This window comes from Chionomys nivalis, chromosome 22 (genome assembly GCF_950005125.1).
Source record: "Chionomys nivalis chromosome 22, mChiNiv1.1, whole genome shotgun sequence".
NCBI lineage: Eukaryota > Metazoa > Chordata > Mammalia > Rodentia > Cricetidae > Chionomys > Chionomys nivalis.
Window position 1 is genome coordinate 48,271,647 of NC_080107.1, and position 15,764 is coordinate 48,287,410.

A 15,764-nucleotide genomic window follows, 5' to 3' on the forward strand; every position below is an offset into this window, starting at 1 on the left:
AAGCACACCAGAGATAAGAAGCAACCTCTGTGGTCGTTGCACACTTGGTGTGTGAACCTGGGAGAGAGGATGGCTCAGTGTGCACACTGAACCTTCTGGAAGTCTGAAACCTGATGCTGAGGACTCACAGTGAAGCTATTCTTCACACTGGATCCAAAGTCTAGTGCTGTGAAATGGCAAGATGACTCTTCAAATGCGATGGCCTTGAGGAAAGAGGGGTTGGGGAGGGCCACCAGGATGTGTGGTTGGGGCACAGCATGAGACTAAGTGGGGATTTCTCCCAATTACAGTTTCTGAAGTTGAAGGTCAATGATTAATGGCTAAAGGCTAAGAGTATAAATGAAGAGAAGCCTTAGACCTGATATGTCCTTGGCCAAGCTTGGTCTTGAGATTCCAATGGTCCATGTAAGGACCTTGACCAATAGACCTGCCATGTCCATCAGACTGAAGTAGGCCAGTGTCCAACAGCCCCTGTGCAGCAGAGACAAGTAGAACAATGGCTGTCAGCACCAGAGAAACAGGGAAGGCAGTGCAGCTCCTGGAACCTCAGCCTGCAAATCCCACTCTCTGGTGGTGCCTGGTGTCTGACAGAGCCCCAGGCTGCTTGAGGATAGCTCTATCAGATCCTTCCTTCTTTAGTCTTTGGAGACAATAATGATTCGGCCATGAGAGAGCCCACTGATTTTGGGCAGTGACAGCAGGTATACATCATAGGAGAGGTAGAGGCTATTGTCATTCCCATCAGCTTCTCCAGCGCTGAAGCAGATGGAATGAGAAACACGCTTTTATGTTCCCATGGAAACAATCAAGACACACAAGGGCAGGGACACTACACAGATGCTAGGAGCAGCTCTGCTTAACTGGCTTGCTTCAGGCTATTCATCACAGTAACAGTGGGCATGAAATGATGCTGTCCTCCACTGCTGATGTGTGGAAAAGCACTGATGCATACAGCTCTGCTGGCCTGTGAACCAGAGACATAAAGGAGCCGGGAGTGCTGCCTGTATCTCAGGTTCATCATTATTAGGAGTAGGTGACTTGTCCATATATCTTTGGGACCCAGTGTTCTATGGAGAGGCTGAACAGACATATTTTAAAGCAGTACAGCAAGTGGGTGAATAGAAATTGAGAACCCAAGGAATGGCAAGTGAACTATCAGCAAGAGAAGTACCATCAAGAAGAGCTACATACTGGGGCTGGAGAGAGATGGCTCCATGGTTCAGAACACTGGCTGCTATTGCAGAGGACACAGGTTTGTTTCCTAGCATCTATATGGCCACTCACAACCATCTGTAACTCCAGTCATAAGGGATTGCAATGCCCTCTTCTGACCTCCCTGGCCACCAGGCATGCAAGTGGTGCACATACATGCAGATAAAGTTCCCATGCACATAAATTACATAGTATTTTTAATGCTGAAAAAAAAAAGCATGTAGAGAGGTAGCATTTGATTCTTCTTGTTTTGTTTTTGAGACAGAGTCTCACTAACCAGCCCTGGCTGTCTTGGAACTCACTCTATGAAACAGGCTGGCCTCGAACTCACAGAGATCCACCTACCTCTGCCCCCCAAGTGCTGGGATTAAAGGGATGTGCCACTATGCCCAGTGAGAGGCAGTATTTGAATTGGACGCTTGAGAAATCTGTCAGATGAATAATAATACACACCCAGAGCAGAAAACCACACGCCTTGTGAACTTGTGTGTCCCAGAGTGGAGTTAAGAGGGACCATCTTCCTTGTTATAGAAAGTTTTTTTTTTGTTTGTTTGTTTTTTGGGTTTTTTTTGGGGGGGGGGTTGTTTTTGTTTTTGTTTTTGGACAGGGTTTTTCTATGCAGCCCTGCCTGTCCTGGAATTCACAACATAGACTAGGTTGGCCTCACATTTACAGAGATCAACCTGTCTCTGCCTCCCAAGTACTGTGTTTAAAGGGATGTACACACCTCGATTTTTCTTAACTGATGCAATCTAGAACCCCACTGACTTCTTCATGTCATCTACATTCATCCAGATGTCAAACAAATCCTGATGCCTTCACTCAAATGAGGCTGAGCCATGCTGGCCCCAAGAGCCCACACCGCTAGTTCTCTGGTCCTAACTGGGTCACTGCCTGTGTTCCCTGCCATATTCAGCCTACCTACCAGCCTAATCAATACCAGTCTGAGTAGTGTGTCAGACTGTGGGGTTCTCCTCATACAGCCAGCCTGTCATCCTCCCTGGATCTACACACACACTCAGAAAGGCTGGATCTTCCTAACTTCCCTCAATGGCTCCAGTCTATGTCAACAAAGGAAATCAGGTTATAATCAGATTGCTCAAGTTGTTTTAAGATGAAGAAGTTCAGCAGATTTTACCATGATGCATTTGACAACTACATGAGAATTTCCTTTACTAAAATAAAGGAATGGACCAGATAAAAGAGGACACAGGACACAAGAGTCAGTGGGTCCTACTCAATAACAGTAAAAGGAATTCTAGGATTCCCGAAGAGCTGCAGGCCTTAAGAACAACTGGTCCACAGGGACCAGCTCAGCAGAAGACCTGCCTGGTAGCACATCTGTGGCACAAGGGATGGTATATGTAATAAAAATGAACAGCTTTAAGATTACATATGAATCTAGGGACTAGATGGGTAATTCAGTAAGGGAACTTTTATACTTGTGTGTGAGGGGCATGCATGACACAGAATACATGTGTTTCTGGGATTGAACTCAAGTTATCAACTCAGTTGAATGTCTTTACCTGCTGAGACAATTCACTGTTCTGGAACTTAAAAAAAAAAAGAAAAGAAAAAGAATTGGAATGACCAGATAAAAAATTACTCAAGAAAGCACAGAGTATTCCTGGTTTACCTCCTGACTGTACAGTACTGCCTGCTCACACAATGTTAGTCCTTAAGACCCTGATTACTCATTTAACAAAAATGGCTGAGCTATTGTGATGGGTTTGGGAGGAAGGTGAAGGCTGGATCTAGAAAACTAAATATGCATATACACTACCTGAAGTAGGTGGAACAAGGAACTGTAGGGAACACACAGGGGTGGAACTGTGGCCAGAACTCCAAAAAGAAACCACCAACCTAAAGGGTTGCCTCTAGGGAGGGAGGGAGTGGAAAGGGCAGTGAGTGGAGAAGCAGGAAGTATTAGGGTTTCAATAAGTCTTTCAGTATTTGGTGATTTTTTAAATTAATGTGCATGTATTATGCTGATAAAAATTCTTTTCATATTTAGGTTCTAAAAATAGGGTTTGCTTATTCAGAAAGCAGCAGCACTTACTTACACATGTTTTCAACTTTTATTACAGGTAGAAGCAGCAACTGCGACCCTTGCATGAACTAAGGGTCCTTTAGATCTCAGCATTTATAAGAAGCCTCAGGAAAAAGCCATCAGAACTACATGTAAGGATATCCAGCCGTTGCTTACCGACAGTCAGGCTTATACTGCAGCCATTTGTGCTCAGGGAACAAGGTAAGGGAAGGAGATTAAGAAAAAACTCACAGCCTTGGACAGCCAGAGGACTCAGGAGCTCAGTACGGAATTGGTAAAGAATAAAACCAGGACATTTAAAAGTATTTTTTCATCTCTTTGGCTACAAAGTCACAACTCTAATGCCAAATATCTGTTGCAGGGGGAAGGCTGCGACTCTGAAACACGGCCAAGTGGAGGAGGGTTGGGCATCATCCATACTCACCATTATTCCAACTTATTGTGAGGGTGCTTTTGCTTCGTCTGTTTTAATTTTTGTTTTTCGAGACAGGGGTTCCTCTATGTAACAGCCCTGGCTGTCCTGGAACTAGATCTTGTAGACCAGGCTGGCCTCTAATTCACAGAGATCCACCTGCCTCTGCCTCCTGAGTGCTGGGAGAAAAGGTGTGTGCCACCACCGCCCAGATATGCGAGGCTGCTTTTGTGTTTCTCTTAGTAAATGAATCTTAGGAGGGTAGAGTGGTGCTGGCCGAGCTTGCTCTCCTCCCTCATTCCCTCCTCAGGGCCCCCAGGCCCCTCCCCAAAGAAGGAGTGCAGTTGAAATGCAATTACACAAAAGAGTAGAGAAAAAGATAACAGTGATGATGGGAAAACCAGGTTCATTAGAAACTTCTAAGCATTCAATAATCCTCAGGTGACAATGGTAATAAAAGCCAAGACTATGGATTTCTGATAAGACACATGAGAACACAGTGGGTTGAACCCATTATTTGGACAGAATTATACTGAAAGGAAAATTTGTGCTGCTAAAATCGCTTATAATTAAACAAAGAATTCCAGCATAAATGAGCTGAGCAATTGATGAAGAGGCTAGGAAAGCAGGGAGGTAGGAACAGCTTAATAGGCAAAGTTAGAAATTGGTGTGTTAAAAACAAAAGAAAACTAACCATCACACTTAAAGCTAAACCCTAGAGCTATTTTATAAAAAGTCAACACAACAGAAGCCTCTATAGCAAAGGCAGGAAGCAGGGTTACATACTGTCAGCACTGAGACAAATCCAAACCCCTTCACAATGTGAAGCTCAAATTACAAGGTAAAATGTATCCAGCACTAATCACTTCCACACTGTCCAGTGACCCTCCACGGACAACAGACTCAGAGGCACACAGTCAAAGCCCAGGAGGGTCCCAGACCTTGGAGAAATGTCCTGGACATAAACTGCTTTCCTCATGCCCCCAGGGCCATGTGTGCAACACCTGTTTCAGACTCCATGAGAGCTCCTCCCACTCTGGTAAAGCAGCTCAAATCTGGAGGCTAACTCTACAGAGGAAAAAAGAAAAGTCCCTCCTTGAATTTCAATTTATAAGGACATTAGTATTGTGTTTCTTTGCCTTGAGGGAAAAAAAAAATATTTCCTCATATGTGAGTTTATTATCAATAAAGAGCCTTTTTCTCCAGACATGTTTAAACTGACTCCATTGCTGGGAGGGGGAGGTGCATACCTTTAATCCCAGCACTCAGGAGGCAGAGGCAGAGGGCTCTCCACGAGTTCAAAGCCAGCCTGGTCTAGAGAGCTAGTTCCAGGACAGCAAGGCTACACAGAGAAACCCTGTCTCGAAAAACAAACAAACAAAAAACCCTCAAACAAACAAACAAAGAAAGGCTCCAAATTCAACTTCAATTCCAGTGTCTGCCACTGGCTGGAGTAGGAAGAATGCTTGCCTGTGGATGCAGGAGCTCAGTGTGGAATCAACAAGGAACTAAGCTGGGGTAATTTTTAAAAAGTACCTTTTCTTTAACCTCTGGCTATTTAGTATCTACTTCTGAAAAACAAAAAGCTTGCCGAGTCACACACCAGTGCCACACATCAGCCACAATGGACAGCGTTTATGGGAAAGCTGGACTTTAAAATGTAGTGGTATTGTGCTGGTTGCCTTTGCCTGAGTACAGATAGAAACTAACTTATAAAATGGCCATGTAAATAAATTTCTGTCCACAGAAAGTAAGTTTTGTCTCATGGATACCACTGACAATCATATTGGAAATCCTGATGAATTTGACATCCACGTTGAAATGCCTGTAGCACTTCTGCTAGGCTGTGAATGCGCGGTCCACTGGCTTCAGGGACACAGTTCCTATGTCTTACTGGTTTCTCTTTAATTCAGAATTAAAGCAAATCTTTGGCAAGTACTCAATATACATTTCTAAGAATCAGGATTTTATCTTGAAAAATAATCCTTTAACAGTCACATATACACAGTTACAGATGTTTACATACATACCATACTTAGACTTTCATGGGATAATTTTCATCATGTATTTAATTTATTACTTATTTTATTCTACTCACGGCAATTTCACGAGAAGAGTCCCTATAAGACTCCAATGTAGAACTGGGCGACAAAAAGGTCTCCCTCCTGACACTCACTGTACATGCTCAGCAGGGCTGAGCACTGAGAAGGCCCGCAGACGCATGGAAGGTCCACACACTTCAAGAAGCTCAGAAGGGAGCTAGCAAAGCCATTGTGAGGAAGGGGTCTTCAGCACAGAGGGTCCTGGAGAGGTTCCAGAAGCCACAGAAGGAAGAAGTGGCCTGGAGGCAGGAGCACTGAGGAATATTTGAGGGGACAGCATTTTGGTTTAAATACAGCAGGTATTGCTTTGGATAAGAATAGAAACGTAGGGGAGGGAGGGAAACTTGCATTTTGGCAAAGTTTACTATTAATTAACTTGGCCAGAGTCACAGCCATTCCAGGTCACACGGCCACCATTTTGATGGCTTATTCTACTTTCTCGGCTACTTCAGCTCAACCTGAAAACAGGGTACCAATCACAGACTAAGAAACATGAACAGCAAATACTAATGAAAGGGAAGAATGAGCCTACTGTGGCCATATTAACAGAAAACTTCTCTGGCCAGCTCCTGCCTTTCTTATGGACATGACTTGGGGTTCTGGGGGAAACAGATGATGAGCTAGAAAAGGTTGATTTAAATCTGGAGGTTTGAAGGAGGAGTGAAACCATTTGGTGTTTGGTGCCACCGTCAAAAAGCCTCTGTTAGGTCTTGGTGTCCATGAGTTACGCCCCAGGTGCATGCTTGAGAGCACATGCTGACAACGCTCTCATTCAAGCACAGAATCCTCCCTTTATTTTTAGTCCATGGTGACTTCTCTTTCTTGGCTTGCAGTGTGGCTCTGCTTGATGGTGTGTTAGCGTGGCTCTAGTTTATATAACACTGTGTTCACACGGTATAGCAGGAGACAGGAAAGGAAGGCCTTATTCCATATTAGCTCAGCTACTACTTGCCCAAAGGTCCAAAACACAGTTTGTGAAGAGAGCGCCTGGCACTCTGTCTCTTTCCTACAGTCACCATCTGACTTCAGACATGCAGAGTATATAAGGTCAAAGGACAAGAGCTGAGGGCTGGATGGAGCAGGCACTGCAGAGGGTATGAGGATCAGGAGAGAGGTCTGGGCTTGGATGACACAGGGACAGCTGAAGCCCCCAAGCTGGTATATTCACCAAGGAAAGAAACAGTAAGGTGAGCACTGAACCTCCACAGCCACGGCCACCAAAGAAGTCAGCTGTCAGAGAGTGGAAGTGGGGTTGAGCCTGGGGAGAAAGGTCTTTTGGATCTAGAGGATGGGCAGTGCCCAATGCTGCACAGCACTGTTGGCAGATACGGGTGAAGCATGAACATCCTCAGGGCCAATGCAGAACTTCTAAGAGCAGTTCCAGGCAGGCTCCTGCAGTGTCAGGAGCTGTGACCAGGGGCTTCCACTATTGCCTTCCTTGGCCTTCCACCTCATCTGCTTCACCCGGCTTAACTTCCATATAAAGCAAGGCTCAAAGCCACCTGAAACTGGCAGCCAGGCTCCCCCCCCCCCCCCCCGCCTCCTTGACCATGTCACCGGGGAACTGTCAATAATGCTTCTAAAGACACAGGGAGCAGCAGCACTTCCTGGACAAACTAGTGTCAGAGCCAAAACATGGGAATGAATGCCACACATCTGCTGGCTTCAGGTGTCTGCCAAGTGGCTTTAGGTCTAGATGAGGAACTGCCCTCTGTAGTGCAACACTCAATGAGCCTGTCTCACTGGACATGAGAGCGAGAATGCTGACCCTGTGTGGTGCCCTCCAGGAGACAGCCTATGCATCAGGCCCGGAGCAACAATGGTGATCTCCTCCATGTCAAGGACATCTGCAGTCACTCTGTTGCTGCAAGAGAGAGTCAAACTCTGGACCCATTTAGTAGGAAAGAGAGAAGCTTTCTGAGCATGTGACAGGCCAAGCAGAACGTGCATGTGGCACATGGAATGTAATGGGTGACTCCCCGACACTTTAAACCCCAAATCCCATGGCCCAAATCTCTCAGGAATAAGCCAGTCTCTTCCCAGGATCATTCTGGTTATAAAGGAGATCTTGGCAGAGCTAGCCAGCTGTTCAGACTTAAACCTGGGGCTGCCTCTTCTACCCTGTCCTCCCTCAACAATCTAGCCACAGTACTTCAAGGGGCTCTCTCCAGAACATACTGTGTATCACTCTGTTCTCTGATTCCTGCCACACTCTATACCATTTAGTTCCTGGACTCTGCCCTGGTTTCTAGTCTTGGTCTCCTTCCCACTTTTTAAAAAGATCCACTTATTTTTATTTTATGTGCATTGGTGTTTTGCCTGCATGTATGTCTGTGAAGGTGCCAGATCCCCTGGAATTGGAGCTGCAGACAGTTGTGTAGGTGCTGGGAATTGAACCTGGATCCTCTGGAAGAGCAGTCAGTTCTTAACTGCTGAGCCATCTCTCCAGCCCCATTGGTCTCCAAGTTTCCTAATTTGTTTTCTACACATTAGTAGTGGTGATTAAAGAACACAAAAAGCAAGACTAAGTAACTAGATTGTGTACATCTCCTATTAAAAAAAAAAAAAACCTTTCTGTGCACTTAGAATGGTATTTGGCCTCTATCCTAGGATGAGCCCAGTCACACTGACATGCAGGTCCCTTAATGACACTGAGTTCTCCCTGTATACCTGGGCACCAGCTCTCCGCATCCCTTCTCCTCTGGCGCTGCTCCTGCTTCCGTCATTCAAGCCTTGACATAAAGGGCCTCACGTGGGCACTCCCCTGAGTGTCTTCTCCATCCACACCTGCTATAGTCTGATTTTACTCCTGTCTCACTGCTCCTTGCTCATTATTCATGCATTCAACCAACATCTCTTGATAGCTCTGTGCCAATTTCCAAGAACGGTGCATATCTTTTCCAGAATACATGAAAGCCATGAACACGAGGCCTAAACCTTGAAACCTGGCATGGAAGAGACATTTGATGGGCATCTCATCTGCAGAATAAATGAGAGCTACAAGCTGATTTCCTGTGTGCTTGGGAAAACAGAGTTGGCTGGGACAGCTTCTTGCTTAGGCCTCACGGTTCTGAGGCGGCAATATTCCAAAGTGGCCCCACCTCTGGAATAAATCACTCACTGCTTTTGTGTTTTCCAGGCTGACCATGACTCCGTTTATGGATCTAGCCACCATTTATTTAGATCCTATTGTGTGCAGGCTTATGCTCAGCCTCAGTCAGTTCTTTCTGTGGCCTAGTTATGACCTGACTGGCCAGTATTAAGGGTTACCCACATAGTTTAGCCAGGCAGCAGGCTTCCTCTCATGCCTAGACACTGCCACCTTCCATTTAGGCTTCCAAGATATCCGGGGTTTCAATGCACTCCCAAGGACAACACTTTAAAGGCAAAACATGCTCAGTGACCCAGCCATGTGCAATGGGCCAGCCACATTTCTCAAGCGCATTTTGTAAGCAATGTATAGTCCTACCTGCACTGACCTGGTGTCATTACACCTTCCACCATCACAGGTGTCCATGCAGTGGGCCACCAGGCTGTGTCCCATTGGTATTGACACTTGCATCTCTAAGATCTTTGGCCACTCCACTTCAGTTTCCTCTTTTGCAAAACCAAGGACCATGAAAGCACCAGATGTACGGGCTGTTGGAATCCCTTGTTCTCCCTATCCTGTGGTCCCAGCTCAAGCAATACAAGAAGAAGGAAGAAGCAACATCTCTATGCCAATCTCATAACCAAACACCAACAGCAAAGGAGAATGCTGTTAAGAACTAGATAGTTCAGACAAGTGTGTGCTAGGTGGCACCAGAGATAGAAGAATGCAGGAGGATGCAGGCAGGGTGGCAGAGCACATGGACACTCTATCACATGCCATTCATCTTTCCCACAGAGTCTGGGGACAACAGCTGAGAGGGGAAGAGGAAGGGTTTGGGCCTCACTGTTCACCAACGCTCTGTACCAAGGTTACCCTTGGATCAACAAAGCATCTGAGTGGCAGGGAACAGATTTAAAGCAAGGTCAGGTAGTAGCTTTTCCAAAAATGAACCAACCACCCCCTGCCCCAACGACCTGGGAATCCTGAGGCTATACTCCATGCAGTGTTCACAGCCTTCTCTCCCTACATTTCTACTTTCTAGAATGTTATGTCTTGCTACATTCTACCTTGGCAAGCAGTCTTCTGTAGCTCGGGAAGCAGCCCGGCTGCCAGCCCTTAGACACAGTGGAATGATACCCTAGAAAAAGAGATGACTGCAGCCCCAAGTCTCCTGATAATTGGTAGGATGGAACCACAGTTCTTTGCATTCTGTCAGCACACATCCAAAGATGGCAGAGACAGCAGTCCTAGGGAATTGCTTGGTCCAGGATCCCCAAGTATGGGGGCTCATTTTCATCACAGCATAGATTCAAAACTGCAGAGTATGGTCCAGTCCAGTGAGCTGTGCTTGACAAACCACACAGTCCTAATGCTACTCTGACCTAACACTGTCCACAGCCCCAGCAGCAGACAGCACCCTCTGGGATACACTCAAGCTTCCCTGAGAGTTCTGCTTACCCCTGAGTAGGTCAACTTTCTGAGGAGAACCTGGAAATAGCCCCAGCTACTCCTATCATTTTATTCACTCAGTCTTCCCCCAAGAAGCTCCACCCCTTATCCCCCACCCCAAGTCATAACATTGTTCATAGTAAGGTCAATGCACACAAGAAGATTCGAAGCTCAGTCCTCTGGGTACCTGCAGGGCTCCCAGTAGCCCAAGAAACAATAACAGCGTCTCGACAATGGAAAAGTCATTTTAAAAAGTATCCCCAAAAAAACCTTCTAAAAAAAGCCTCATTGCTCCAATGGCCTTAGAACCATAGGACTGGCAGCAACTGCAGAGACAGCAGCTTTCAAATTTGCTTTGACCCCAAAACCAGGGCTCATCTGCAATTCACTCAGAAGCCCCATATACAAACAGGCTGCTCTAGTGGAGGCTGGATCATCTGTTTGGCATCTTCACTCCTCTCCTGAAGCTCCAGATGGTCTCTAAGACAACGTAAGGACCTAAGGGGTTCTGCAAAGCACCGACAGAAGCCCACTATTCCAGGTCAACTGTGTAGAGCATGGATGGAAAAGGAGGCCCCGATTCTGAATGGTATACGAACAAAAACCTAGTTCCCAGACTCCAGGCTAACATTTCTCTCACCGCTCTGCTACAGCCAGGTATCTTGCAACTGGAAGAAGCAAGGCCCATTTTAGATTGCCTACAACATAAATCTTACACATCTTAAAGGACCCTGAGCCAGCCAAGTAGGAAACAGAGTCCAGCCCCAGACTAGCAGAAAGAAGGTTGGAAATGAGAGGAAGGAACATGTGTAGCAATTCCATACAGTTCTGTCAGTTCTTGGGACATAAACAGGTCTTGAAAGGCCTGGGCTGGGCCCCTATGAGAGACTCTGGAGCAGGCAGGCCAGGAGGTAAATACTAATGAGCTGTGGAAATAGCAGTTTCTTCTCCCATATCAGGCACTGTGCCAGCTAAAGAGGATAAAGAGGTCTGAGATATTTTTAAAGTATTTTTACAGCAGAAAAACTTTCCTACAGACTCAATTATATAACTATCAGACTCCACCTCTGAGCTGAAATTATCCAAGGCCTCAGGATGAAAAAGAAAAAAAAAGGAAAGAAATCATTTTTTCCTACATGAGGGTCACAGGTTTCTCCAGAGAACTCTGAGCTATATGGCCAGTGACCCAGGGCAGCTGCAAGCCATCAATCCCCAGACCTTCTCAAGGGCAATTTGGAGCCTGCCAAAGACAAAAATAAAAAAATAAAAAAAATAAAAAAAAAAAATGGCCAAGCCAAGGGCAGAAGTCACATGCTGAGGTGGGTCGGCATAGATGATTTCGACAGGTCCAGGAAGATCTGTTGAGGGCTTCCAAACCCAGCCACTTAAGCACCCTACTCATGCCCAGGAAGCCAGATGAGGCTGTGGTCTCTGGGGCTGTGGAGATACCCAGGGACTATCTCCTCAGTTCACAGTGACCGTCTTTAGCAGAGCATATACCCAGTGAGAGAAAGCTCAGGGCTTAAGGCATGCAGACACTCAGCAAGGACAGGCTGAGGGATATTAACTTACAGCCCAGGTTTTCGTCAGTCTGAAGATGGGAGCACTCTGTAACGCTGACACCACAGACATGAGAGAATGAAGGTTGTTGAGTTCTAGAAGTTTCTGGGAAACACAAAGATATGGAATACATTATTTTGCTGCCATAGACAACAGAACAAAAACATGCTTGAGTGTTGCCAAATGTTGTCATATTTATGAAATTCAGTTACACTTAAAATATCTCACACAGAAAATATAGTTCTAGGAAGTTCATAGGAAACATATGATCTTTTCCTCCCATTTTAAAAAGAAGGTTGAGTCCCCATCTGAAAAATTTGCCAATTTTTATAATCTGACTTGTTTGACTGCTGGATGGAAGCAAGGCTTAAGACTGGATAATTGCTTTGTTTTCATAGTTGACCCTGAACAGGCAGGCTTCTGTGAGAAGACCCCAGCAGCTTATACAGTGGTTACCTTAACCCTGGATGGGAAAGAGGCCAGGGGAGACGTTATCAATCTGTGCAATGGTTCCCAGCTGGGAAGGCAAGGCTCAGGATTCCCAGGCCCCAAATGAGTGAGGACATATGGTGTCACTTCAGTCTCAGACAAGTTCTTTACCATGGGGGGCCACAGAGAGAGACTCAGCAGAGCTGCGGCAGAAGACTATAGTCTCTAGTCTTGTCTCTTTAGCTGAGGTGAGCAGTGAAGCTTGACCTAGCAAGAAGATGTCATGGACAAAATCCCAGCTTCTTTTTCTTGTGCCCCTTAGGCAAGTAACCCAGGCCTTCTGCATTTCAGTATCCTAGAGTTCAACTGAGGGTGGTGACTATGGTACCTGTGCCACCTGAGACGAACATGCCAACTGCCCATCTGGGCAGGTCCCTGTCTTCTCTATCTGGAAGGCTCATTTCCACTCTTCCATGCCTTTCCTAAGCATGTTCTCAAATGTCCATGTTCTCATGTGTGTCCTGTGTTATCTACCATCCCACACCTGTACTCTGCACAAAGCCTAGCACAGTAGGTGAGCTAAATCAATTGATAAAAGTCTTTTGGCCTGTCCCCTACTGCTCTACTCCCACTTGGAAGCAGAGCCTTAACACATAAACTGAGTGCTTCACTTCAGACATCTTGTAACACTCCATCATTACTTCCTGTGTGTAAGAACAGACGCTCCCAGGGAGATTTCAGTTGTGCCTACCACAGACCTTCCTCCCAGTGGCAAGGCCTCTAGGGCATTATCCAACCTGTCCCTTTCTCTTCTACAGACTGGAAAACCAACACTCAGGGAGGGAGGGGGGCCTATCCAAGACATACATGGCACACAGCCAACATGACCTTCCTCAGTAAGGGAGGGGGCAGAGATTAAGGAGGGGTCATTTGGGCTCCCTAGGTGGGGACTATACTCATTTTCAAACAGAAGCCCTATGAGGACTGGAACACGCCCAGCATCCTTTTCAAGCAGCATGAAAAACAGCACCAATCCCAAGTGTTCCCAGAGACTCCATGGGATGGTGAGCTCTGACCCTGATAGAGTTAGAGACTGCTTAACCTTCTGGGGACAGGAAGCACAGCATCTTCCCTGAGGGTGTGTGTGACTGTGAGTGCTGCTCCACTGGTTAGCTGAAGCCCTCAGCATGGACACTTCATCTCTCTTCGCTGCCCCTTCCCACTGTGCAAATGGAATGGCAGCCTTGAACAATGACTTCGATCACACTGGCACAGCGGCTGTCACACAACCTGGTACCCAAGGCCTGTGTCCAGGACAGCTTCACTCTAGGGTCATGTGCCCTGGAAGGAAGCCATGAACTAGGTAGAACAATGCTACCAAGGAGAGGGGGAACAGGTACTGCTACTGAGCATGACAGTGGTCCAGGAAAGGCTCGACTGGTCCACACCTTCACTCAGAATGGGTGTGAGGGACCCTGTTGATACAACTGTACAGGACATGACTAGATCAAAAGCACTGGGGCTAACTACAATCTATGGGCCCCCCAGCGTGGGCAAAACCCAAAGGAGAATAGATGGATTCCAGGAAACCACTGGGCCACATGCAGAGACTGGAAGTCCAAGTAAAGGGAATAACTGGCCATAGAATTATAAAGATCGGAAGGGGAGCATATTTTTCACACAAGCAGCCAGGTCAATATCAGAAATGGCTATCTGGAGAGGTCAGGCCACAGCCTTCCACCCGTGATGTGGACCCCCGTCTCCCTGTCTGGAAGGCCCAAAACATCTGCCAAAGTTCTGAAGAAACACATTTGAGAAATAAAAAAACAGCTTACCTTGGCTATTTTCACAAAATGGCTCAGGATTTCTGCCCTTATTTTTAAAGTCTGTGCTGTTAGAATTTCTCGTACAACCCAAAAGCTGACCTGTAGAGTCAAATACACACACACAGACACACATACAGAAAAGTAGTTAGATGCCAGGCTGTCCATATCATCCTTTGCCCATCATCACTGCAGGGTTTCCATGAGGCCAGGCATCTTTAAGAGCACAGCCTAGGGTCACACGAGGGGGGCAGTTCCTTGTGGCACCCATGCCCAGATGGGCTCCATATCTGCCCTGCCTCCTCTAGCACACACAGTGTGGATCAGAGGAAGAGACGCTGTCCTCACCATGCAGCACAGCGCTGGACCCCACTACACACGCCAATGCTTCTGTAGGTGCCTCAAGGAGGATCGAGATGTGGGGAGAAGATGAGTGATAGAATGGATGGACCAATGGAAATGTGGACAAAAGTTCAGACAAAGAGAAGTGTCTACTGATGACGCCTTCCATAAGTCCACACTCTAGGCAAGCCGAATGCATGGAGGATTTGCTGAAATTTGCACAGCTGCAACAAACTTTACTTTCTAAAAGAGGCTTGCTAATAATAAAAGATACAATGTCCCACTAGCCCTGAGGGGCATGAATCTTCTGGAGGGGCATGGGTCAGCCATGAAGGTAGTTTTGATGTAGAACTTTATGCAAACACGGCCTCCTGAGCCCTGGAGTCTGTTGGTGGCAATAAGAAAGTTGTCTATCAGCATGAGGCTCACTCACAGCACCAGAGAAAAAACAGAAAGCAGGCAGCCAAGGAATGCTGGGAGGAGCTCAGTGCTTCTCGTTTATGCCTCTCAGCATCAGGACAGTGGTGTCCCAGTGTGCAGAACAGTGTGGCAGAGAGACGGTGCAGCCACATGTACAGTGAGATAGGGTGAGATGCGGAAACCACTCTCTTGACAAGGGAAGAAACGGTGAAGGGCAGCCTGACGTTAAAAAAGCAAGCCTGCTGTACAAGAACACACCTTCTCCTGACTAAAATACTGCTGTGTTACAGATAGAGAGCAAGAGATGCTGAGAATAAGCAATTGGCCGTTTTGTTAAGCAGGAGCATCACGGAAATACTGTCTCGGTGTAATTAGTCATGGCTGCCTGCAGATCACATCTGGGTTTCTGTAGAATCATTTTTTCCAGGGGACTGTCAAAATTAAGTTCAGACTCAAATGTTTACCAGTCGCTTCTGGAAGACAGTTATTCTGGGCACCAAACAGAAGCTTGCAAAGCTTATATTTAAGATGTGTACTTTCTATGCCACATACTCTCAAGTGTGGTGCTCCTTATGTGTAACTTAACAGATTCTTGTGTACCAAAACCTTACACATTCTCCTGGTCTGGTTCTGGGAGGAGCAGATAAGGGACCTGCACACCCAGTATGCAGAGGCTCTGAGGCAACAGTCAGGTCAATAGATTTGCATGAAGCCCTACTGTGTGTAGGGACCAGACACTATAAGTCCTCTTATCTGTACTGCTGGAAGAAACCAGAAGAGGCAGAGCCCTCCCATCTGAACTGGAGGGTAGCTGTAGTGACAGCTACAGTTCAGAGCATGGGAACTGCAGTGTGGGGCCCTGAAAGATGGGAGG

The 15,764-nt window shown here is 46.5% G+C and overlaps 1 protein-coding gene across 14 annotated transcripts in view; it reads right to left on the minus strand.

The window, feature by feature from the left end:
• Ralgps1 (Ral GEF with PH domain and SH3 binding motif 1) overlaps nucleotides 1-15,764 on the minus strand; it is a 223,701-nt gene that overhangs the window by 124,550 nt on the left and 83,387 nt on the right. For all 14 annotated transcript variants that reach the window (XM_057755023.1, XM_057755020.1, XM_057755019.1 and 11 more), the window contains 2 exons: nucleotides 14,141-14,230; nucleotides 11,889-11,981 (listed from right to left, as the gene is read on the minus strand). In XM_057755023.1, the coding sequence (XP_057611006.1) occupies nucleotides 11,889-11,981; nucleotides 14,141-14,230 (183 nt within the window). The remainder of the gene's footprint in view (nucleotides 1-11,888; nucleotides 11,982-14,140; nucleotides 14,231-15,764) is intronic.